The sequence below is a fragment of the Aythya ferina genome (assembly GCF_964211825.1).
Source record: "Aythya ferina genome assembly, chromosome: 1".
Lineage (NCBI taxonomy): Eukaryota > Metazoa > Chordata > Aves > Anseriformes > Anatidae > Aythya > Aythya ferina.
In genome coordinates, this window is record NC_140296.1 from 131,831,927 (window position 1) to 131,855,898 (window position 23,972).

General features: G+C 38.7%; 1 protein-coding gene across 3 annotated transcripts in view; it reads right to left on the reverse strand.

Moving 5' to 3' along the window:
• Positions 1-23,972, reverse strand: part of ITPR2 (inositol 1,4,5-trisphosphate receptor type 2) — a 269,872-nt gene that overhangs the window by 194,591 nt on the left and 51,309 nt on the right. For 2 of the 3 annotated variants that reach the window (XM_084513428.1, XM_084513430.1), the window contains 2 exons: positions 22,950-23,045; positions 7,562-7,606 (listed from right to left, as the gene is read on the reverse strand). In XM_084513428.1, the coding sequence (XP_084369554.1) occupies positions 7,562-7,606; positions 22,950-23,045 (141 nt within the window). The remainder of the gene's footprint in view (positions 1-7,561; positions 7,607-22,949; positions 23,046-23,972) is intronic. The other variant, XM_084513429.1, reaches the window with a different exon arrangement.

A 23,972-nucleotide genomic window follows, 5' to 3' on the forward strand; every position in this document is an offset into this window, starting at 1 on the left:
TATTGTGAGAGTAGAAGGAAAGAAGAATGAAGAAAGCCAAAAGAGAAAATCAAACACTGGAAATCTGAAATACTATTACAATGATTTATGGTGCACCTCTAGGGAAGAGATGTAAAAAACAATGCAAAGAGGCTAGACTGTACTTCGTTTGTTTGCATTAGTACTTTGATTAAAACTCAACTGTAAGGGATAATCAAGGGCAAAGCTTTGATTATTCATATTGCCAATTATGCTACAAAATCAAAGATGAGTGAAACTCATCTAAGTAAGAAATAACTAGTTATCATCTCATTTCAAGGCACTTTTTGAATCCTTCCAAAACATCAATTTTTTTCATTATCAGGCCTAGAAAATGCCAGCTTTCCATCCCATTACTTTTTCAAAGGAGAAACAGTAAGAAAAAAACAGGAAGAAATAGTCTCAAAAATTCTACTTAGGTTCATCTAGTGATTAGAGTATTGTCACTCATTTTTGAGAGGAATGCTTGCTGAGACAGGAGAAACATCCCCTGTGTCTTGCAGAACAGCAAACTTTCATCTGGCAGTCCTCACATTCTCTTGTACCCCAGACCCAAAAAATACTAAACAAGATCACACATAGAAACTTAACCTGTATGTGAGGATTGAGAAAATAGCAAAATTTTTTGTCCACCAACATTGGTGATTTCCATATATATTTTGTTTTACAAACTCAGGATAAGATCCAAAGTGGGAAGGCAGGCAAACTACAGGTGAATGCTCTTAAGAGCTTAATAGGTAGGAGTGAGAGTCTAGCATCAAACAAAAATCTACTTCCCAAATTTCCAAACAAACTGGAAAACTGGAAAATCTATTTAAAATTCAAGACATCAGTAAAGGAGTGAGGAATACAAGACAGTTTAGAACAGCATCCAAAATTGCTAATACTTCCCATAACTTACATCCAAAATTAATTAGGTTTTCCCAGAACCTACCCACTCTACTATAATTTCCAAACTGAAAAGGATGGTATGCAAAAAGGCAGGACACTTCAAATTATTTTTTTTTTCCCTAGAGTTCCAGGAAAAATCACAGACCAAAATATGAAACCATACTCTGTTCCATGTTGTGAAGTTTTTTTATATTCACTCATTACCGAATGCCTGACCACTCCCAACAGGCCATTAAGAATGAGCACATACACACACGTGCAGGTTTCTATGACACGCAGCAAAGTGAAAGGCAGGTCTCCTGTGCTGAAGTAGTTCAAATGAACCACTAGTTCTGCAGGGAGGTTCATCCTGCAGTTTGGGGCTGACTTCGCTCAGGCATGAGTCTCCCCAGCCATTGTATAGATGCTGTTGAGCTATGGAGTTAGCTCATTAGGCCTAAATCCAGCCAACCAGTCTTGCCACTTGTCAAATCAAACCTGCCATATGAGCAAGAGCTGGTTTCTAGTCTATAAAATGAAAAGTCCCTCTCAACAGAGGGAAAGACAGTGTCTGTAATACTGCTAACTGCAATGCAAAGCTTAGCTGAGCAAAATCAGACCCACACAACAGCTGTATAATAATTCCAAACCGGACTCCAGAAAAACCTCAGAACTCTCTTTATAATTTAATTTTAGGATCTCAGACACCTCACAACCCAACCTTCATAATGAGTGCCATGTGCTAGTCACTGAAAAAAAAAAAGTAATGGAAAGTGACCCTGACCTTGAGAGCTCTGAAAACAATACATGTAGGGAGTGCATGATAGAGATACAGCCATCACATATGAAAATACAGACTTAAATTTATGTCTGAATTTACATCTGAGTGCATGCACACGTGTGAGAACATACATGCTCGTACACAGAAAGTTTCTCAAGATTAAATTCAGTAAGCAGACATCAGAACCTGCATTTAGTCTAGCCATTATTAAATTTGCTGATGAGTCTATACAAGGAAGTTGAAAGAAGAGGAAAAAATTAGAATATTTCAAATGAATTAGACAATATGATCAGTACAGAAGAAGCACTGCATTCCTAAACAGAACAAAACAATGACATTTGCACAGGTAAGAAACGAGCATACAGGCAGATGCAGCCAGCAAAAACTGATTCAATGAAGAAAAGGTACAGTTGTGCAAAGGAACTCACAGAAAGAAAAATTCAAATCAAAGCAGTGTGAAGAAGAAGCCAATGAACAGTTTCAGAGATGGTGGTGATGATAGGGTCAGTGGCAGCCAAAGAAAGCACTCCCAAGACTTTTTTCCAAAAAAAGTAGGTGAATTACTTGCTAGGAGTACAGAGAAAAAGTGCAAGAACTGTGAGTAAAACAATTCCGCCAAATAGTAAATTCATTAAGGAAAAAAAAAATAGTTTTGGTTGTCCCATACTACTGACAAACTGGTCACAAGTTGTAGCAATTCAAATTAGATATATGCCCACAGTGAAGATGGTGGAATCACCTCACTCTGTAGTTCACTGGTTAAATGACCCATGAGGATCTGGGAAATGCCGATTCGTTTTTCTACCACCTGGCAGGATCTGGACCTTCATCTTCCAAAAGAGATGATTTTTTCCATCTAAAAACCATATGGTGCAGATAGCAGAGGCAGCCTACTCTGCCTAACAAAACCCAAGCATCCACTCAACTAGAAGTACACTACTCACATGTACAACAGGACTTTGCCAGGGGGTATAAGGGAAAATGCCCCTGCCATATAGCCAGTGGTAAGGGACTAGTGTTAGAAAAGCAAAGGTTGAGAGTTCAGAGGAGATATACTTAGTGAAAACAAACAGTCCTTTTGGTGAAGAGTGGCAATACTGATCCAGGCTACCAGCAAATGTCATAACTCCTGGGCTACCACCACTGACTTGCAGTGCATCACACTTACTTAAAAAAGAAGCTTTAAAATAAATCCAGCACAAACATACAGTGTTTGCAATTTGAAGGGCATAATTGGTGACAAAACCTATACTGCAATTAGGGGCAAAATAATCAGGCTTGTCTTTCTTAGGACTTGTAGCCTTGGAGATGAGCCTTCTTCACAGCTCTTAATATAATTTGCTAGTAATTGTAACCAACCCCATGCTCCCGTATTATTCATCTCAACTAAGTATCATACCTAAACTTCAGATTTACGTGGAGTTTTGTTTATGAAAGGGCCTTCCTGCAAAAAAAAGTGAAGAAAAAAACCCTGGAGAAAAAATAATAATATAAAAACATGTCAGACCAGGAATACCTTTCCTTTTAGAATGCAAATCCAATCTACAATTCCAATTGGTAAAGACACCTCTTGTGGCATAGAGACAGACGAGGATAATGCCCTACTCCTGAATGAATACCTTACACTGCACTACAGATTTCAGCAGAAATTAAACTTAATAGCAACCAGAGTTCTGAAAATGCCTGTTAAATCTAGTACACTGTGGTATCTCAGTATGTTAACCCAGTTTAGGAGGCTCTTACAAACCAGCATTTTCACAAAGCAGTAATGTGAACAGAACTCCATAGGTTAGATGATTTAAAAATGCTATATGAAAAGAAAGTCGAGGAAATTAATGGCCAGCCTTGCTCCTGCATGTTACATAGCCCTGGCAGACAGCACAGCAGTTAGCCTTCTATGACACCTTCGCTGTTGACTCATTTGTGAGTCATCGCATTTTTAGCAGAGACATCACGTTGCAATTCTGTTGTTAAGAGCCAGAGACATTCTGTAAGAAACAATGTATGCGTTTTCAGAGCTGATTCAGACCTGTGTGCAGCAGCAGAATAATAATAATAATGTGCTGGCATCTGTGTCTCCCCTTCTCCCCATGAGTGCAGAGCCTCTCAAGTGGTCTGACTGCTGGCTTTATATAAGCAGAGACACTGCCATTTTAAAACTGATTATTTTTATTTTTATGTTTTTCAGATTGCTTTTCAGCCTCAAAAAAAAAAAAAAATCCCCAAACCTATTTTAATTGTTTTAACTGCATCACCTGTGACACACATTATGAAATTTTAATTAAACAAACTTAGTTGCTGGAAGGTAAATAAAAAAAGAACTTAGAGTGTTTATTGGGAAAAAATAATTTGGGATGGAAGCAAGAAAGAAAACATTGAATCACAACATTGTATGGCATTCATAAATATAGACAGGAAGAAGTCAAAAGGTATGTCAAATTGGACCAAGAAACCCATGGCAAAACTGTCCAACTTCATTACAAGAAAAGTAAATGCATACCACTCTCAATCCTAAGAAAAATCTCAACAGTAAAAAACAGTTTGGAACTGGTTAGGACTAGCACTCTCTCCCAAAATTGCAGATGAATGGAGCTAAGATAGCTATCCAAAGATAGCCTTTTAATACTAAGGTGCTAACAAATGCTACGTTCCCATCTGTTCTTGACATCATTTCCCCAATGTTTATGGTGTTCTTCTAGATGCTGTACATTTCTGTGATTGGAAATAATAGACTACTTTGCAGCATAAGATACACCAATTTGGGATTTAATGGAAACTATAACAGAGCACTGCATTTTGATGCACTATACGTTACAATCTCCTAGTCTTCTAGAGAGCTGGAGAAGTCCCTCTTACCCTTCCCTACCCAACATGGCCTTTAAATCAGAGAAAGGTCTTCATGCTACAAAAAAAAAAAAAATCTTCTGGAATTTAGATGTGGGAAAAACACATACAAGAATATTAATCAACTCAATGCAAGGCTAAATTTTACCAGAAATCAAAGCAGTGTTTCACCAGACAATTTGGCTGAAATCTCAAGCAGCAGCCCATAAATGTGCAAGGAACTGCAGCCCAAACACAGCTTGGGAACAAAAGTCCTAGTCACTTCCAGCAATATTTATGGTCTCAGCAGCCAAAACCCTTTTAGACTTCTAGTCACTTAAGGCATAAAAGATAGACTTAAGCAGAATGAGATGCCTATGGCCACTACTGTACCATAGAAAATTCTTCTGCATCGTTGCTTCCTAAAATTGACAGTTGCCTAAGCAACTGTGATTGAGACTTGTAAACCGGGCAGTGAACATGCACAAGAAGCCCTGTCACATATTTATAGTTAAAGGTTGGCACAAAACACACAGATGGCTATGCCTCCTTCAAAACCCAGCCAGCAGAGAAGGAACTGGTACCCTTTTATCCATCAGACTAGCAATGAAAATCAAAACAGACTGCAGGCTCAGTTTCTTCCTTCATCTGAAGATATTCAAGTATGCCTCTCCATTTTCCTATGGCTCTAACTTCAAATTATGCTGGGGTAGGTCCACTTCCATCCCCCCTCTAGAGCAGATTTACTTCACTGGCAGTACTTCAAAATTAATTTGTTCAAAAAATGAAAAAGATGATGCCTTTGCAGTGAGTCAGGCAATCACCTGGCTGAAGAAACGCCACATGAAAACCATGGTACAAGAAAAGCTTATGTGATCCATGTTATATGAATATTGGATACAAGACTGACATAGACGACCCTTCAAGAACTCCAAATACTGTAAGACTGCCACACTTCTGAGGGACAATTCAAAACACCATCATTGTAAAATAAGTTTCTGCACAGGGATGTGAAGCTTGGCTACTCAAGTTGCTTGAAGTCAGGATGAAGACTTAAAATAGCCAGTGCTGACTCATGGTATTTCCAATGTGACTGTAAAGGAGAGAAGGATCCAAAGGATTTCTAGCATGCTAAAAGCACCTGTAGGCTTGGATTTATATGGAGGTGTTAACAAAATTTATCAGCTGTTCTTTCACAGAATGTTTTTCACATGAAGTGCTGACTGTGTAAAGTAAAATTTCCACAGAGAACCAGTTTTGATTGTCATTCAGTTTTGATAACATTTTCAAAGAAAATATTTGCCTTATCAAATTTCTCTGGTCTTGGTTTTTGGTTGGAACCAACGCTCAGGAGGATTACGCCAAACTGTTAGAGCAGTCGCCTTCAACGTTCATGTTCATATTACTCTTGTTCCTTCTAATTACCCAGCCCAGAGAATATTTAGATGAACTGGAAATGCTGCAATTGCAGACTCTATATTATATCCAAATTACTACAGCATGGTACAGTAGAAGTGGGCCCTTTGTGATGAGGATCTAACATCTACCCTACACATCTTTTCATATGTTTTAATTCAGATTAGCTCTAACCTAGTTTTCTGGGCTAGGCAGCCATGAGAGCCTAGAGCACATTAGATACATTCCAGATGTGCGTCCTTTAAATTTGATCAACAGAATACAAGTTTACACACTCTGAGATTGCTCCGCAAAGCGAAACGTAGTGTTTTAAATAGGGAATAATTAGGTGATTCAATTAAGGAAGTGCCATCATGATGTGAACTAAAACATTAATGCAGATGAGATGTATGAGAACCCAGCTCCACTGTTCACAGCATGAGAGCATGAACCCAAGCACTTACAGCAAGCACCGTATTCAGTGGATGTTCTAGACCTTATCTCGACTTCTGTCAGAAAGTTTTGGGGGCTTCAAATGTCATTCCAGTACCAATGAGAAACAACTGTTGGAACTCCTATATTTTCATGAGAGAAAGTTCTCATTTCTCTGGCCAGCTGAGCTGTTACTGCTATATTACTATTTATACCAAATACCACATAAGGCAGAAAACCAATGTTAGCAACTCTTACAACAGTCTCCATTTTTATTAAAATTGCAGTGCTGGAGGCAAATTATTATGTAAGAATTTTGGTTTTCATTTAAAAAAAAAAAAAAAAAACTTCCCCATCCAGAGAAAAACTTGAAAACATGTCTGTTAAAAGAACAAAAGCCAGAAGGCAAACAGAAATAAATCGAATAGATTTTTTTCTAAGAAGATCTCAGTGTTTTCCTGGCAATCTCATGAATGTGATGGAGGAATGATTCTTTCTTGGACTATTTGTTTAAGAATAAGGTTCCCTCATTAGTTAGAATTAGCAAGCACACTCTTAGCATTGTAAAAGCAGACAAATACCTTTACCTGTAATAGCTACAGACTGCCTGGAAGCATCTGTCTTCACATCCAACCCATCCGCATTGCAGCAAGGACAACTTAGGTCCTTGTGATGGTATCATGTGAGAGTTTCCTGAAGTTTGGCATGGCTCAGCCTAAGCCTGTGCCTGAATATCTCCTTACGTGTACTCAATACTGGTAATGAAAAGAGTCTCAGCATGTCTTCAGATTTAGGGCCATGCTTGACTGACAAACGTGCTCTGGGGGGGCTCATCTCCACTAGCAGAGCCTCTGAATTGATGCTGGTACATAAGTAACCAGAATTGCTTGTCTGGTTTACTTGCTGAAGAGTGGTGGTGTTTTTGTCATAAGGTAGCATGCCTGATTTGATAAGTATTAATATGCTTACTGTCTGCAGTTTCTAAGCAGAACTGAATTCTAACTAATGCCAATTTGATGCATAATTTGCATAAGATTCCTATCTCATCCTTTACACAATGGAAAACTTTCTGTAACAACAGTTCTGAATTGCACACTAGCCTATACAGGATACAGAAGATAACCCCAGCGGTTGTGACATGTAACTACAGCGAAAGCCACAAAGGACTTCCATATGTTGGACTTTATTAGGTTAAGGATACAGTATCTCCCAGATTATATGCAACATGTAAATTTAACTTACCAAAGCTTTTCCTTCATTATTACCTTCTGGATAGTGTGGGTTAAGCTGGAAAAGAAAAGAAATCAAAAACTATCTTGACATCTTTTAGACATTTCAGAAACAGGGGAGAGGGTTTGGTTCAGTACTCAGTTGTGCATTTACCCTAAAAAAGAATTGTGGACTATTTATAACTAGTATAGCAAAAACAGTATGAGAATTACCGATTCAATTTCTGAGCAACTTACTGGCTACGTCCTCACTTCAAAAAAGTGCATCATACAATAAAAGTTGTTAACTCAAGGGAGGAATCTCAAATTAAATTAAAAAAAAATGATGGACAGAAAGCACAGATAGTTGCTAATCTAAACATAGCAAATTACAGTCATCCCATCATCCCTACAAACACACAAACACTTTCAGGATTGACCTCGAGCAGATGTATTGAGACAAAAACTAACACGTTTCAAGTCTACTGAGATTTTACAGGAAGACATAACTCAGAATAAACACCTCTGAAACAGGAATGGCAATGCTACTATAGACAAGTGTTTAACTATGTGATTCTGCTTAACCATTATTAAAGGTGATAATATTTTCTATGTCATACCAGTACTATCAAACATCAATTAATAACTAAAGTAGGATGAGATGCCTGGATGAAAGACACTACTACCAAGTGTAAAGCATTACTATTTAAAAGTGTTCAATAAGGTTTTACTTTTGACAAGGGGAATACGTAAACTAAAAGATAAGGGATTATGTAGGCAGACATATACTCAAATAAAAAACTACACATGAACCTACATACTGGCTGGACACAAAACCTTTCAGGATTTTGCTTACATAATGAAATATTTTTACCTCAATATTTAATTTATTCCCTGACATAGGATATGCCTTCAAAGCATTGAAAACTTTGAACCAAAATGAATAGTTATAAAAGGTAATTCAGTTTTTAAGCAATGACAGTGTACGTACATCTTACAGGTAAGTACAGCCATTTTCTTGGCATGAGATTAGCATTAACAGTGAAGGGAAGACCCAAAAGTGAATTACACAGGGCAAGCTGAATGAATCCCAATAAAATTTTTCAATACCACATAACTGTCATACATTTAACATTACACAGAAAAGTGCTGTGAAGGATGTTTTTTTGTTTGCTTGTTTGTTTTTGTTGTGCGGGTGTGTGTGCCTGTTAGCTTGACCACAGAGCCAGGGAAGCTCATGGAGCAGATTATCTTGAGTGTCATCACACAGCACTTGCAGGGCAACCAGGCGATCAGGCCCAGTCAGCATAGGTTTATTAAAGGCAGGTCCTGCTTGACGAACCTGATCTCCTTCTACTGATAAAGTGACACGCTGGGTGGATTGGCAAAAGGCTGTGAATGTTGTCTACCTTGACTTCAGCAAGGCTTTTGACACCGTCTCCCACAGCATTCTCCTCAAGAAACTGGCTGCTCTTGGCTTGGACTGGCGCACGCTTCGTTGGGTTAGAAACTGGCTGGATAGCCGGGCCCAAAGAGTCATGGTGAATGGAGCCAAGTCCAGTTGGAGGCCAGTCACTAGTGGCGTTCCCCAGGGCTCAGTGCTGGGCCGGTCCTCTTTAATATCTTTATCGATTATCTGGACGAGGGCATTGAATACACCCTCAGTAAGTTCACAGATGACACCAAGTTAGGTGCATGTGTCGATCTGCTTGAGGGTAGGAAGGCTCTGTAGGAGGATCTGGATAGGCTGGACCAATGGGCTGAGGCCAACTGTATGAAGTTCAACAAGGCCAAGTGCCGGGTCCTGCACCTAGGACACAACAACCCCAAGCAGAGCTACAGGCTGGGAGATGAGTGGTTGGAAAGCTGCCTGGTAGAGAAGGACCTGGGAGTACTGGTTGATAGTCAGCTGAATATGAGCCAGCAGTGTGCTCGGGTGGCCAAGAAGGCCAACAGCATCCTGGCTTGTATAAGAAGCAGGGTGGCCAGCAGGGCTAGGGAGGTGATTGTCCTCCTGTACTCGGCTCTGGTGAGGCCGCACCTCGAGTACTGTGTTCAGTTTAGGGCCCCTCACTACAAGAAGGACATGGAGGTGCTTGAGACAGTCCGGAGAAGGGCAAGGAAGCTGGTGAGGGGTCTGGAGAACGAGTCTTATGAGGAGCAGCTGGGATCGTTGAGCCTGGAGAAGAGGAGGCTCAGGGGCGACCTTATTGCTCTTTATAGGTACCTTAAAGGAGGCTGTAGCAAGATGGGGGTTGGTCTATTCTCCCATGTACCTGGCAACAGTGTGAGGGGGAATGGGCTAAAGTTGCACCAGGGGAGGTTTAGGTTGGATATTAGGAAGAACTTCTTTACTGAAAGGGTTGTTAGGCACTGGAATGGGCTGCCCAGGGAAGTGGTTGAGTCACCATCCCTGGAGGTCTTTAAAAGATGGTTAGATGTAGAGCTTAGTGGTATGGTTTAGTGGAGGACTTCTTAGTGTTAAGTCAGAGGTTGGACTAGGTGATCTTGGAGGTCTCTTCCAACCTAGATGATTCTGTGATTGTTTTTTGTTTGTTTGTTTTGTTGTTTTCTTTGTTTGTTTTTATTTTTATTTTTTTTATCAAGTTTTCACAGGTCTTATTGATATTCTATCATTTATATCCCTTTACCCCAAAAAGCCAGCTCCTCTCCACATAATGAACCCAAAGAAGAAGGAAAACTTTTAGATTCTCCCAAACTTACTGAAAATACCTTTGCTCTGTGTCATGCCTTGATGCGTTAGCACAGAAACGAACAATGGGTTATTCTCCTGCTTTAATTTTAGTGTTCACATTAGCTACCATTACCCTCACAATCCTAATTTAGAGCCTGTTTTCCTCCCTGCATTGCCACCTATCCCAAATACTGTGTTTTGTTCTTCCATGACATTCTCAGTTTCCTATCTCCAGCTCCCACCTACTTATGTTATACAGCAACAGAAATGCAAGATGAACACTGAACAACAGACAGCTAGAAGATCCACATATACACATTCATATTTATGTACATATATGAAAAAAGTTTTCATATAGTTTTATTAGTTTTCTCACACTTCTTTCAGCATTACTTTTGTTCACCTAGCACCTTAAAATAATCCTAGTTGCCCATTTTGATAGCCAAGCTGAGTTCTGAACTTTTGTTATTCCACCGACAGCAGAGAAAATAATTAAGCAGTGCTCCTTAGTCACATAAGACCACATACTTTCAACAATGGTGCATAGAAGGTACAGAAGGCTAAATTTAACCTTACCTTCAAATTCTGCTTGTTGTAAGCAAGCCAGAAAAAGTCTGAGCCATCTCAGGTCTGACACTACACTCAGCACAGAGAGCTGTGCACTGAGGACTGTATCTTCAAATGGAATAAGTCTATGATGTTTCATTAAAGCACTCGTGAATACAGTTGTCTACTCAGCATGAGCTGGGCCTTGAGTCTTGCTATTCTTCAACTGTTTGCCCTCAATATAATAATGCTTTTAAAAATATATATCTACAACAGGAGACACAAGGAAAATCTCTCTCCCACGCCACTTCTTACCAACTTAAAAATGACTAAAGAGATTGTCTTCAAATTTCCAAACTAGTTCTCTTGTGGACAGAGGCTGACAGAGACAGAAGGTTCAAATGAAAGATGAAGTACATCCTTAGTAATGTTTTCTTCTTGCCCCACTGTAACAAAAACAACAAAGCTAAAGAGATTTTGTTTAAAAAAAGTTTGAGACGCTGACCTTAAATGGTAAGCACAATGGAATGCAGTTTTAGGGCTGACATTAATGGCTCCCTTTTCAGTGCAGCAGGCGCTATTTTCATTTCAGCTGAGGTTGTTGCCACTGAACACCTCTGAAAATCAGACTATTAGCTATTATCCTATACTATATTTCTCCAGGTAGAGAGGCATAAATCATGTAGTGTTGTATGGCATATTATACCTGTTCTGAGTCCTTTTCAATAACCAAGTACAACATAAGGAGCTAAGGACACACTGATGGTCCAAAACCTACTGCTTTTTCTGATTTATATAGTATCACCTCTATGCTCTTCTAGGAGCCTTCTAAATAAAAGAATCCTTGAAAATAACAACATTAATATTTTTTTCTTATTGCTAATGAAATTTAGTAAAATCCTTTTCAGTTCTTAAGAAAGCAAATAAGACTACCATGCTAAAATGGGTCCATTTCAGCTTAGCAGTCTTTATGCTTTTTGGGGTTATTGGACGCATTGGAGTTGCAGGGTTCCTGAACTATAGCTGAAATACTGTATATTTCAGCCAAACACCACTGGAAGGTGCATGCAGTCAATACACAGAAAAAACATGATGCATTCTAAACCGCAGAGCTCAAGCAAGTAAATTATATAAATCATTATTATAATAGCTCCATTATGTGCTTGTTGGGTTTTGTGTGGGGTTTGTTTGTTTTGTTTTTGTGTGTGTTTTTTTTTTTTTGGAGTGCATCTCCAACAGCTTCTTTTCCAATACAGAATAATTCACAAATCCTAATCATCCACTGCTTCTTTTTCAACATACATAGGGTGAGCTTTATATATACTTATTTGTTTATTTTACCTTTTCCTGGATATGGAAGGAAGAAGTATCACAAATGAGAGTACAGCTTCACCATGACTGACAATATTAAAGATCATTTCATATTATGGCCAGCTCATGATACTCACCATATCATCCTAATGCTCATCCATGATGTAAGGCCACATAACCTAACCACCTGAGTAAATAGCAATAACTACATGGTGGTATGAGAGGTGCCATCAAGTAACACAGACTGCACTAGCAGAGAGTAACCGGAGAAGAGCAAAAGAGAACTAGCATTAGTGAAGCAGTGAAATGGCCACATGGCAAAAAGTGATGGAGTCAATGTGGCCTAAAGATTACATGAGATGGTAGGTCAGGGTAACTGATAGCACTTTGTTCGTCATTCACTCCACTGCCACATAAAAGCCCATCTCTGTTACAGGGATTTTACAGTTGGCGATGCTAATGTAATCTCCTGTCACAGCTCAAACACCAAGGATTTACGACACCACAGATAATTGATCTTTTTCAGTTACTTATACATATGAACCCAGATCCAAGTCTACACATCCTCCAGCCCAATAAAATACGCTAAGCTCCAGAAAATGGGGTTATCACACTTGTTTTTTCTTTTTCATTCTAGCACCAAGGAAGACATGGTTTTATATGCGTGGGCCAACAGTGAACATTGACTCACGCTACATGAGCTTTTCCTTGTACTAAGGTCCTATCACCAGCAGTACAGTAAGTACCACTGTAACTGCCAATGTAATTTGCACAGTATAGCTCACAGGAAGTAACTGGGACCTAAATTCATCTTGGACTTCATCTACAGGGCAAGCGTAGATGAGCGCTTCAAAGCAGCCTAGCGTAGATGAGCACTTCAAAGCAGCCTAGCAAACTCATCAGGAAACAGGGACAGTCAATACCATGACAAGGCTGCCACAACTATGCAAGACCATATTTTAAACACTAAAATCATTGACTATTTTGGCATTTTTATAAAGATTTGCACCTGAAGAGAAAGTAATACATTCTTTTAAATCTAAACAGAACTAGCATTTACTTGCAATTGTGTAACAGGGCAAATTCCCAGCTTGTGATCTACACAGGGTATCTGCAAGAGCCTGAAGGCTGGATTCATAGTTGGAGATGGTCCCCCTGGGTATGTAAAAACTTGTATCTCAGATAGATTTCAGGTTCTGCCTTTGTCCATGGTAGCACTTAAGAGAAGATGTATGAATGCATATATATACCAATATACTCATACTGTGGGAGCACCAGGAGGTCCCCAATGTGTTTGACAACCACATAACAAAAGCCAGCTTTAACAGTTGGAAAACAGATGTACACAATGTGTTTAACCATTTCTAGTTAAAATTATTTGGAGGTTTGTAGAAGAGCAAGGAATCAAATTCCTGAATTTTTGCCTACTGCCCTCACAACAATCTTTCTCTTGTAAAGTTTGCATAGGAGGAAGTATCAACTTGCAAATATGTGTTCGTGTGTTATTTCTGGTAGTTGGTGTTCAGAAAATATAAGTGCCCTGCTAATCCTAAGAGGTATCTATCCTGTTAGATCGAGTGCCGTAAGTCCCAGACTCTTTTAACTCTACTGATCATTAAAGGCAGTCAAAATTATTCCTTAAAGTTTTAAATACGTAAGATTTCATGTTGCATTATCTCCTCTGAGTTTTCACTATTGAGTAGAACAACTTCTCGCTAATACACTGCTCTAGGTTTTTCTTATAGTTTGTTTGTTTTGCATCGACACAAAGCAAAATATGCTTTACAGTCCAACAAGTGAATTTTAAGTCTCAGTATATACTGTAGGCAAACAGTTTGGAATTTCACATTAATATTAAATGCTTCTTTCCTAGACAGAGATGCAAGGGAAGTACTCAAACAGCCTATTTTTGGACTCTCATTTACTTAGGTGAGAGGGGAGTTTGGGAAAAAAATACTCACGCTTATTTTAATCGAATTTTGTTGACTATGACTAGGTAAAGGATATTTAAAATCTCTTCAGTGAAGGAATCAGACTGCCAAATTTCAGCTAAAAGAGCATTTTAATAACTTGACTAAAAACAGCATTAAACAAAGAATTAAAGGTTCTAATTAAACACATAAAAATAGCTTCCATTCCATAGCCAGCCCATTAACACTCAGCCTATTTGTTACCCAACCAACAAGGTCAATGCTTAAGGAAAAAAAAGCCACCACAACAGTCAACTTTTCAAATCTTTCATCTTCATTAGGCTTGCTTGGTTCTTTGCTATGTCATACTGAATAGTTTTCAATAAATCCAAACGGACTTTCACATAATTTCAAAGACTTCAGTGGTATTCAAAAACTCTTGCCATCTTATTAACTTGCTGGAGAAAGAGCAGCTGTAACTCTACCTAGATAAACTTCATTCAGTACTGCCACAGCATCTGGTGCTAAATTCCTGACAATCATAATCTGAGGAAAGTTTTAAGATCTCAAAATTTTAGGATTGCATTTTGCTGCTGTTTTGCTTACAAGCCCTGTCTTAGCAGATCAGATGAGTTTCCAGGTAGGGCTCAGAGACATGAATCCTTCATTTGGCTTCAGGTGCCCCATGCTGCCAACTTAAGTGGCCACAGGTACTTTGCAAGGGAACCCCGCTGAGACTAAACTATCTGCTTGTCAAAAACAGGAATGAGAATAGGCTCCGACACCTTCCTGAGCCAACTGCTCACTCTTGTTCTAAGATTAAAGGATAAGTCATCTTGAAGGCATTTTTGGTTGCTGTATAAGCAACGGCAGGCCTATGTTTTGGTATTAAAAAAAAATAAATCCTCATCTCTTCAAGGGTTATGTCCTAAATATTAATATTCCCTGTGACTTTCAGTGGCCCTCCCAGAAATAACTACGAATGACTGAATTGGACATCACTGAAACTGTTAGAGTTTTAAAAAAAAAAAAAAGCCTTACAAACCTTCATCAAGCACCAAAAATAAAGAAAAAGAGGCACTAATATAATTTAATAAAATCTTCTCAAGTTACCCTGAAATAATAAGGAAATAAAATGCAATATAGAACAGAAGTGTCTACATTTACTGTTTTGGAACACATCAAAATGCAATACCAGCAGATGTTGTATTTTTAATAACAGAAACAGTCCTTATAATGACTAAATGACAAGTGCTGTGTTTGTGTCTTCCTACTTCTTCTCCTACAGCTCAGATCACCCATAAAAACACTGCTCAAATGCAGCCAACTCCACACAGGACCCAAAAGGTCTAGCTGAACACAGGCTCAAAGACCACCACTGCAAAACCAGTATGCCAGAAGAAAAACCCTTCCTCAAAGATCTGGATTTCTGAAGGTATATGCACACTGACAACATGCAAATGAACGTTGTTCCTAACTTCCAGCATGCTTGAAACAAGTTGAGCCAAGAAATTGAGCTGCATCCCCCATGTTCTTAAAAACCTTTGAAAACCTGGCCCTGGTGTTGCTAAATTAACAGTTTCTAACTTTGTCACTTCAACAAGCCACGTTCAAGTCAGGTTAAACTGGCCCTGTAAATCAGTAATCTCTTCTCTTCCTTTAGTCTCTGGATCTCTTCCATCTCTTCACACATAACTGTAAATTATTCTGCAGTCCTTACAGAGCTTTAAAACAAAACCACGTGCCTCCTATGAGACAGTGAGAAGCATAAATAGGGCTCACAGTGTTGAGTTCACCTTCACGTGCCTTTTTCTTACAAGACCCTTTAATCACTGAGCCCAACAAAATGGAACTATCTGTATACTCTATTAACATTTAACAAAGACTTTGGGGAAAAAAAGACTCCAAAGGAAGATTTTGAAGCAATCTCCAGGTAAGGAGGTCCCACAGTACCAACAAACTAAACGTGAGCAGATGCATGAAGGCCTTGGTGGATGCTGCCATCTCCTGGTACCTTCTGTAGTTTGCAAACTGTTACCATTGAGCAAAAGGTACATGCACATCTGTTAAAAGCCCATTTTTATCCAGTTATTTTCCTTACCATTTCTAAAGGCAGAAGGAACGACACTAAATTTACCACTGTGCTTTTCTCCTTTACAGTATCTGCATTACTGCTTGCCTCCATGCCACCCTAAAAAAATACCACTGGCAAATCCTTTTTGCTTCCTGAACACAAAAGATACCTGCCAGTACTCCAATCTCCAAAACTTAGGTATCAAAAGGCCTAACTTATGGCCTTCACACATTTAATCTCAGTTGCATTTAAAAAATAAAAATAAAAATCCTATGCAGTAACTCATTTTCCACCACTGTTTAAGAAGATGAAAGAAAAAAGTCCCTAAAACTACAGAGAAAGTTTCTCCGAGGCTCCATGGAGTTAATCCTGGTGTACAGCCTCCAGTTTAAGAACTGATTTCCCTTTCACATTTTTTTTTTCATCTTAGCTAATGCTGAGGAAGCTATTACTCATACAAATCTTTCTGAAAATCTCATTAAGTGCTTTGTTTTCAATTCTTGTGGCAGCAAGTTCCACTTCTTTACTATGTGCTGGTCAGAAGGCAAGAAATTATTATTTTTTATTAGTATTAACTTGAACATGTCTTGGCTATCTTCACCATGACCCAAATCAAGTGATTATTACAACAGGATTAAATTTATTACAAATAGTTTGGCTTTGTCTACCCAGATAAATGCATATTATAATGATATAAATCACATGGCAAGCTAAGATTTTTAACACCGAGGGAGATATAAGACAGAAATACATTTAAGAGAATGAAATGTAGAGTGACATGATACATGAAGAAATTATTCAGGAAAGACAAGAGGCACACAAAGAGCTTTAATAGATCATTTATTCAACAGTTCTCAGCAAGTACCTTACGCTACAGGAAGGTGAAATCCAGCTCACAATCCCACAAGGCAGGACCTTTAATGCTAGCTTTGATGCTAGGAGTTCCCACTAACCTACCTAAAACACTTGTGCCCCCATGTCTTAGCTCAGTGATCCAACCTACAGCACTGTCTATTCCCTCCCCATCTCACCCCAGTCTGTGCCAACACAACCTCAGGGATAGCATAATGTGTCATGAGACCACAATCAAATACCTGCAGAAACGTGATATTTCCACAAGCCTACATTGTCACTGAAGTGCTCTTATCACTGAACTACATCTCTGGTGGTTTGGATTGGACTTCCTATTCAATTTAGAATATTCATATAATTGTCATTTCATCTCATGCATATGTAACCCAGTACTTCTCAGGCAAACTGGCTTTAATCATTCCTGCATTCAAAAAAAAAACTGCATTGAGCATCTAGTCCTAAAATGCCCCAAAGCTGAAAGTGTGCGTGTTTCATATGGGATTTAGGGAAAGAAAAAAAAAAAAGAAAAAAAAAAGCTTAGAACAAAACTCTAGTCAGTCTTGATACATTTTATGGCTTAAACCCTGCAACTTCACTCTTGCGGGAAGAAGCAAGCAAACCCAGTAAGAAAGTGAGATGAGTTTTCCAGTGGGCATGCATCTGAGACACCCATCAGATGATTGCTACCTTTGTCAAAAGCAGCTAGCTAGAGGACAGGTTTAGCTCTGTGACTCCTTCATCACCAGAATAAGTGTCAAAGACCTTGCCAGACCCATTATCCTATACAAGCTGTTCGGAAGCGTATTCACATGCAAAAGTCAAAAGTTTCATTGAGCTCTACAGTGTTCATTGAGTTCTACAGTGTTCAAAGAAGTTGCAGGAGTGGCTGCACAGCTGAAAACTTCCAGAGAAAAGCCAAACCCATCTCATCCGTATTTGAAAGACCCTTGACACTTGAGCATGTAAATGCTCACATTCCACTACCTTCAAATACAAGGCTACTCCTGAGAGATTTTCTGAATGAGGTTCTTTGTATGAGCAACAATTTGGTTTAGCAAACGAACCACGCTGCAAGTAAGGAAAAGTATGTTTGGTTCTGCCATTACCTCTGAGCTTATTGCTTCAACCTATCACAGTGGCCAGTCTGTTCTCAGTCTTCTCTCTTTAATCTAGAAGAACTTCAGGTATAGATTAGATTTTACAAAGCATCAGCTGAGACAGCTCAACGTTATAGCAACGTGCTCCAAACACCAGTACTCCATGCACCTTCTTGGAAGACACAGTAACAATTTAAACACTTGTTTATGGCCACAATTTTATACAGTGATAGAAGGTAAACATTAAGGCTGCCACCTTATCTGCATCATCTTAATTCCTTTAGTATAACGTAATTAATCCCATGTTAAAGACAATTACCTCATCAGATTCACTGCTGTATCTTGCCAAGGTACCTAATATGTTATATGGTATATTAGTCTAGTCTTAGTCTATCCAAGCTAAGTAAAAAAGAATTATTACAGATTTTTCCTTAAAAGTTCTGCATTGTCTATGATTATGTACATGTTCACCATGTTCCACAAGCAGTGTACGGTTTACCCATTATCTGCTGAAATACCTGAGATTAACATGTGATTTGATACTTACACATGTATTTCATGAGTATTTCAGCAACACCCATCTCACCAGAGAAGTTAAACATAAAATTACACTTATCCATTTATGCATTTCTTGTGTGTGCATGTATGCATGGACACACACATTTCTGTTTAACATCTGCACTCAGCAAGTGTTAATAGTTATAACTTATTCAGTTTAGAAATGATAGAACTGGAGCTGGTGCACACATGGAGAACAATATTAAAGGTGCATATTCTGGTTTAGCACAATCAATAAGCTGGCACTCAGTTCAAAGAGACTTTTATCCAGGCAATTAGAATATTGAAAAGGTTATGTGTGGTCATGAGAAAGGCACAACTGCGTGGTCCCAACCTGCAGAATTTGAAAGGCTGTTCAAGCAAATTACAGCTCATTGCCACACACATGCAGACTGACTTGGGTACATTCTACACGTGGTACATGCATGTTAAAAGTTTTGGGAAAGTCTTCATTACTTTGAAACATTCAATTTTCACCTAACAGTACAGTGGCTCTTTATAAATATAAAACTTCAAAATAACTTGGGTCATTTTGTTGTAACCAGGGCTAAAAAAAGAATCTTCTATAGACTTTTTTCTAAAAGACCACTGACTTGGTGAAGATGAAAAACAAACTCGGCAGCCCGGACCTTAACTGGTGTCTTAGTATCTAAATCTTCCACTAAGGATCTGGCTCAACGCTTTCAGTGAAATCAAGCCCTTCTGACATTAACAGCAGAACTCCCACTATCTCCAAAGAACAAGCAGAGGAAAACTTCTCTTCCTAATTTTTCAGCTGAATAATTAGTTCTGCCTTTTTATGATTTCAATGTTTTGGGAATGTCTGAGCCAGTGGTTTCAGATTTCCAAACACCAGAAACAGAGGAGACATTACCACCTACTAGATTCCAGATGTCTAAAGTCTTACCACAAAACATGAAACGCTTTCTTCAGCATAGCCATCCCATGTCTTAAATAACAGGCTGAGAGCATACATGCATCTGATGTGTCAGAGCATATCAAAGGCTGTACATAATAGTAGTGGAATGACGATGCAGCTATGTGTAATCAGCAAATGCCCACCGCTGGGTCTCCTTCAGCAGGGGTCCTTCAGAGTGACTTAGCCACAGCCACAGTAGTAGGGTCTACGTTGCTTTATGGTATTAATGGGTCTTATGAAATTTCAAAGTGTGTTAATGAAAATCAGCCTAATTAACGCCATGTGGAAAGAGGAATAAAGGTACAAGTTGAAACTGCATCAGAAGTCAGAGGTATCAAAGAACCCTTCGTCTTTTAGAAGGTACCTAAAACTGGGTGACAGACTGTGATTCTTAGGAATCTGTAGTTTAGGACTTGCACATCCTCACTTCTTTCTTTCAAGTTTACAAGAATTACATTTACAAGCACTCACATGTTTTGTTCACTGAACAGCAATATTGCCTCAAAATTAATTTTCTTTTAAACTAATCACTGTAATATTTAAACACCTTTACGTTTATCAGTTGGAAATTTCTGAATTGCTGCAGCAAGCATCTTGGTCTTTCTTAGTTCCCAGATTATCCCCTGGCCTTAACAAGCTGCAATGACATCCTTTCATTACATGGGTCAGACCCACTGAGCCACAAATTAAGCTGATCAGTTTAATCTGGTATAGGAAGACTTCGAGAAGAAGGGAAGGCACAGCACTACAGACATAAGGTACAAGGCCTAACTTCAGAGGAGCCAAAGGAAACACCCTGGTGACAGACACTTCTGCTCATTGTCTAAGACTTGACCCATTCAAGATTCTGCTGCAGAATTTTGCAGTACACATCAATCTGGTTTACAGAAAGATGAGGTAAGGAAATGCTGGTTATAAAAAGGTGATAAATCCTGATTTACAATAGCTCAAACTGCAGCACAAATTTTATCATTAGCCAACAGCAGAATACTTAAAAAAAAATCATGAATTTTGTTTACTTATTTGTACTTATTTCACTCTAGATATCTTTATCGTGGAAGCTTAAACAAAACCAAGTCATGGCAACGTGTGACGCTGTTGATAATCCATTAGTAATCATGCTGTGCTGCAAGAGTACAGATAAGTGTTCAGTAAGCTTTGTCTAAATGTTTTAAAGTTAGCTCACGCACATTTGGTGTCTGCCTGCCTCTTCGTAAATTTTGACATGGATGTCTAGGCGGTACGTTGTACCTAACACGTAAACTGTGTAAAATACAGTTCACAGGTTTTTATTACAGCATTACCTTTAATATCTCCACCAGCAGGTATTTTGCACTTCACAGATACAGTAACTAATGCTGCTCTCCAGTCACAGCATTTCACCTCTGTTCAGCCCAAATGCTTTTCCAGTTCTCACTCTACTGCACCAATTGTACTCTTCACTTTACAAGTCTTCCTGATGGGATTTCTTTTCCAGTGGTAGAGAGGTCCTAGGCTTAGGTTCTGCATTCAGTGAAGTGCAACAGCTCTTCACCTCAAGACTTTTCTCCTGAAAATCCCTGAGCAGATATGGTGTAGGAAAAGGAAACCCATTAGTCAGCATGCTTGAGCACAGAGAGGGCACAGCAGAGAAAAAGTGCCTCTTCTGACTCTCGACCAGACTAGCCAGTCTGAATAAAATCTTTCTAGTAGGAGCATCTCTTACTGTAATCAAAGTTAAAAAAAAAAAAAAAATGGAACTGGGAGTACTAGTTGCTACTTGAAAATTTGCTATAATTAACCAATATTAAATGCACAATAAAGCAAGCTGGCTTCAGCCAAACCAGAATATTGCTGCAGTATGGAGGCAGCAGCACAAGGCAGAGCTGTAAAGGCATGCTGGCCCACTGCCTTTACAGGGAGGATGCTCTTCGCTCACTCAGAGTGAGATCATTAAATTTTTAACTTACACTGTGAGTGACTACCAAAATCAATGAAACAATCCAAATTACATTCAGTCTTAGATGGAAACCACCGTAAGCATCTCTCCTGGTGCTCCACTGTTTATGTTTTGATACTGGCTTTGAAATAATTAGAAGTAATTAAAGGCTCAATAGCCCCTGTTTGCCCTGACTCTGAAATAAATGCAGGCTGTGACAGGAGCTGGAAAGTGAAAGCAGCACCTGGGAATATGAAGGACTTCTCTACATACAGAAGTTGCACTGCTGCAAATTTAACTCAATCCAGTTAGAAGAAGCCCTTTTTTGAGGGGTTCCCTAATTACCATGTTTTACAACTGGCTCTTGTAGTTTTAAATTTTTACACTCATATTTGCAAGCATAAGTCAGAGACAATCCTGCACACACTTGCATAAATCAGTAGAAAAAAATACTTTTAATTCCACTGATACAGCTTTAATATAGGCCACACTTAATATGGATTAGATAGAACTTTAAAAGTTCATGGCTTCTTGCAACCACAGAAAAATCCAAGGCTCTCCCATTTCATAAACTCAGTACTATCTGCTCTCTTCCAGCCTGTCAAAAGCCTTACTTATCTTTAAGGACAAATATGTGTCCTAAAAAATATTATGAATATTACGCTGCTGTTTTGGGGAGTCACAACACTATTTTGCCTTTACATAAAGTACCAAATAATAATCAGAAAATCTGGAAGATCTCCTCCTCTTCCTGGACCTCCTATTCCCTCAAATGGGGCAAAAGTTTCTTCAAACCTTTTTTAGTTCCTATTTTTAGTCAAAAGACTGCAGAACACATGAATCACAGCACACTAGAATGACACAAAGTCATGACATAACACGGGACAGGTTTTTTTCCCAAGTTTCTACAGATCACAAAGATGCCTTGGGCTACATGCTGGTTTGAAGAGACCAACACAGTGAGATCCATACAACAGAAATATTTTTTCAAGAAGTCTAGAGCCTGCAAGAGAAAAAGGAATGATGACTGAATTACAGTAGTCTAGAGTGTCTGCACTTCTCTGATCAGGCTCAATGATTACATTCAGTTCCACTCTTAAAAGCTTTAATTTCTACGTGGTTGTCTGAGCCAGCAAAGAAGAATAGTTGAGTGAGCACAACAGCACTCCAAAAATCAAGGGCAAACAAGGGCAGAGAAAGAAATGAATCCAACGATTTTAAACATAAATGCGTATGCAACAGTGATGACTGCCTTAGCACCATGACAACAAACAGTAGATTAAAGATTCAACAGCACAGTTGAAATTAAGGTTAGATGTTGTCTTGAACTCACCTACCAGTGTACTGTAGCTCAGAAAATTGTCCTTGCAACCCTTGAATACAGCTATAAAGAGTGACACAGCACTGCACATCCTGTTGTCCACATCCAGACCTTGTGTGGGATCTTTTCAGAGACCTACATTGTGAAACTACGAATGGTTCTGGACCTATTCAGTGGTTCTGAATTAGTAGGACAATCCCTTGTTTAATTGACATTCTTACCTCTGCAGCTAAGTAGTTTCCAGTTGCCAAATGCTTAAATCTAAACAAGCTGTTCCACTGTCCTGCCCCTCCCCGGCAAGGATCATGATGGACAACCTGTAAGAAGTACAGATTTTTAATGCTTCTCAAGATCATACTTGGATCACCGTCATTTCTTACAGCTCATTCCAAATAAAAATATGTAAACTACATAATTACAAACAGTCTAACACAAAAAAGGAGTTCTGTGTTCACACTAAGCCCACCAGAGATAACAACTCATTACATTTATTTTTCAATAGGTGCCAGAAAAATGACTCAGCTTACTTTCCAGATTTTCATTCATCTACTTACTGCAAACATGATGAGCCAAATTTTGCTTTAAATAACTAGAGTACTACTTAAAAGCAAAACTCCAACTCTTACAGTGTTTAACCGTTTATACCAGCTCCATTTTTGATAACACTGGGGACTTCTGATAAATTTTCTTTTAAGTGATTAAATATCTCCATATCAATTTAAATACCCCAAGTTACTTCTTTAAAAATTTGACTGACCTGTAGGTCATTTGCTATCTTCAAATCCACCAGTCCCTGTCTCTCATAAGGGGTAAAGTAATCTAAAATAACTGTAAGTACAATATACTCTGCATATTTAATATAGTTCTTACTAAAAAATGAAGGCAAAACTTACCATTTGCCTGAGTGAGGAGCTCTTTGTTTTAAATGCACAAAATTAGTTCAACACCTAAGAACTTTTGGACACAGGAGTTACATTACTATAATGGCAAGAGCTCGAGACATACCAGTTTCTAATGTTCCTCAGTTAAACAATAATGTATCTGCTAATCATCTGAAAATCACACCCATTCAAAGACAACCTTATTCAGCCTAACTAAACAGATGTTGATGTGCCCTGCTGCAGAAGAATAGACTCATTCATGTTTATGAGATTTGTTGTCAGTCATCAATTTCAATTTTCTATATTGCACATGAACTCAAATATAAGCACTCAGAACTCAGGATATGTGAACGTAATTCTATT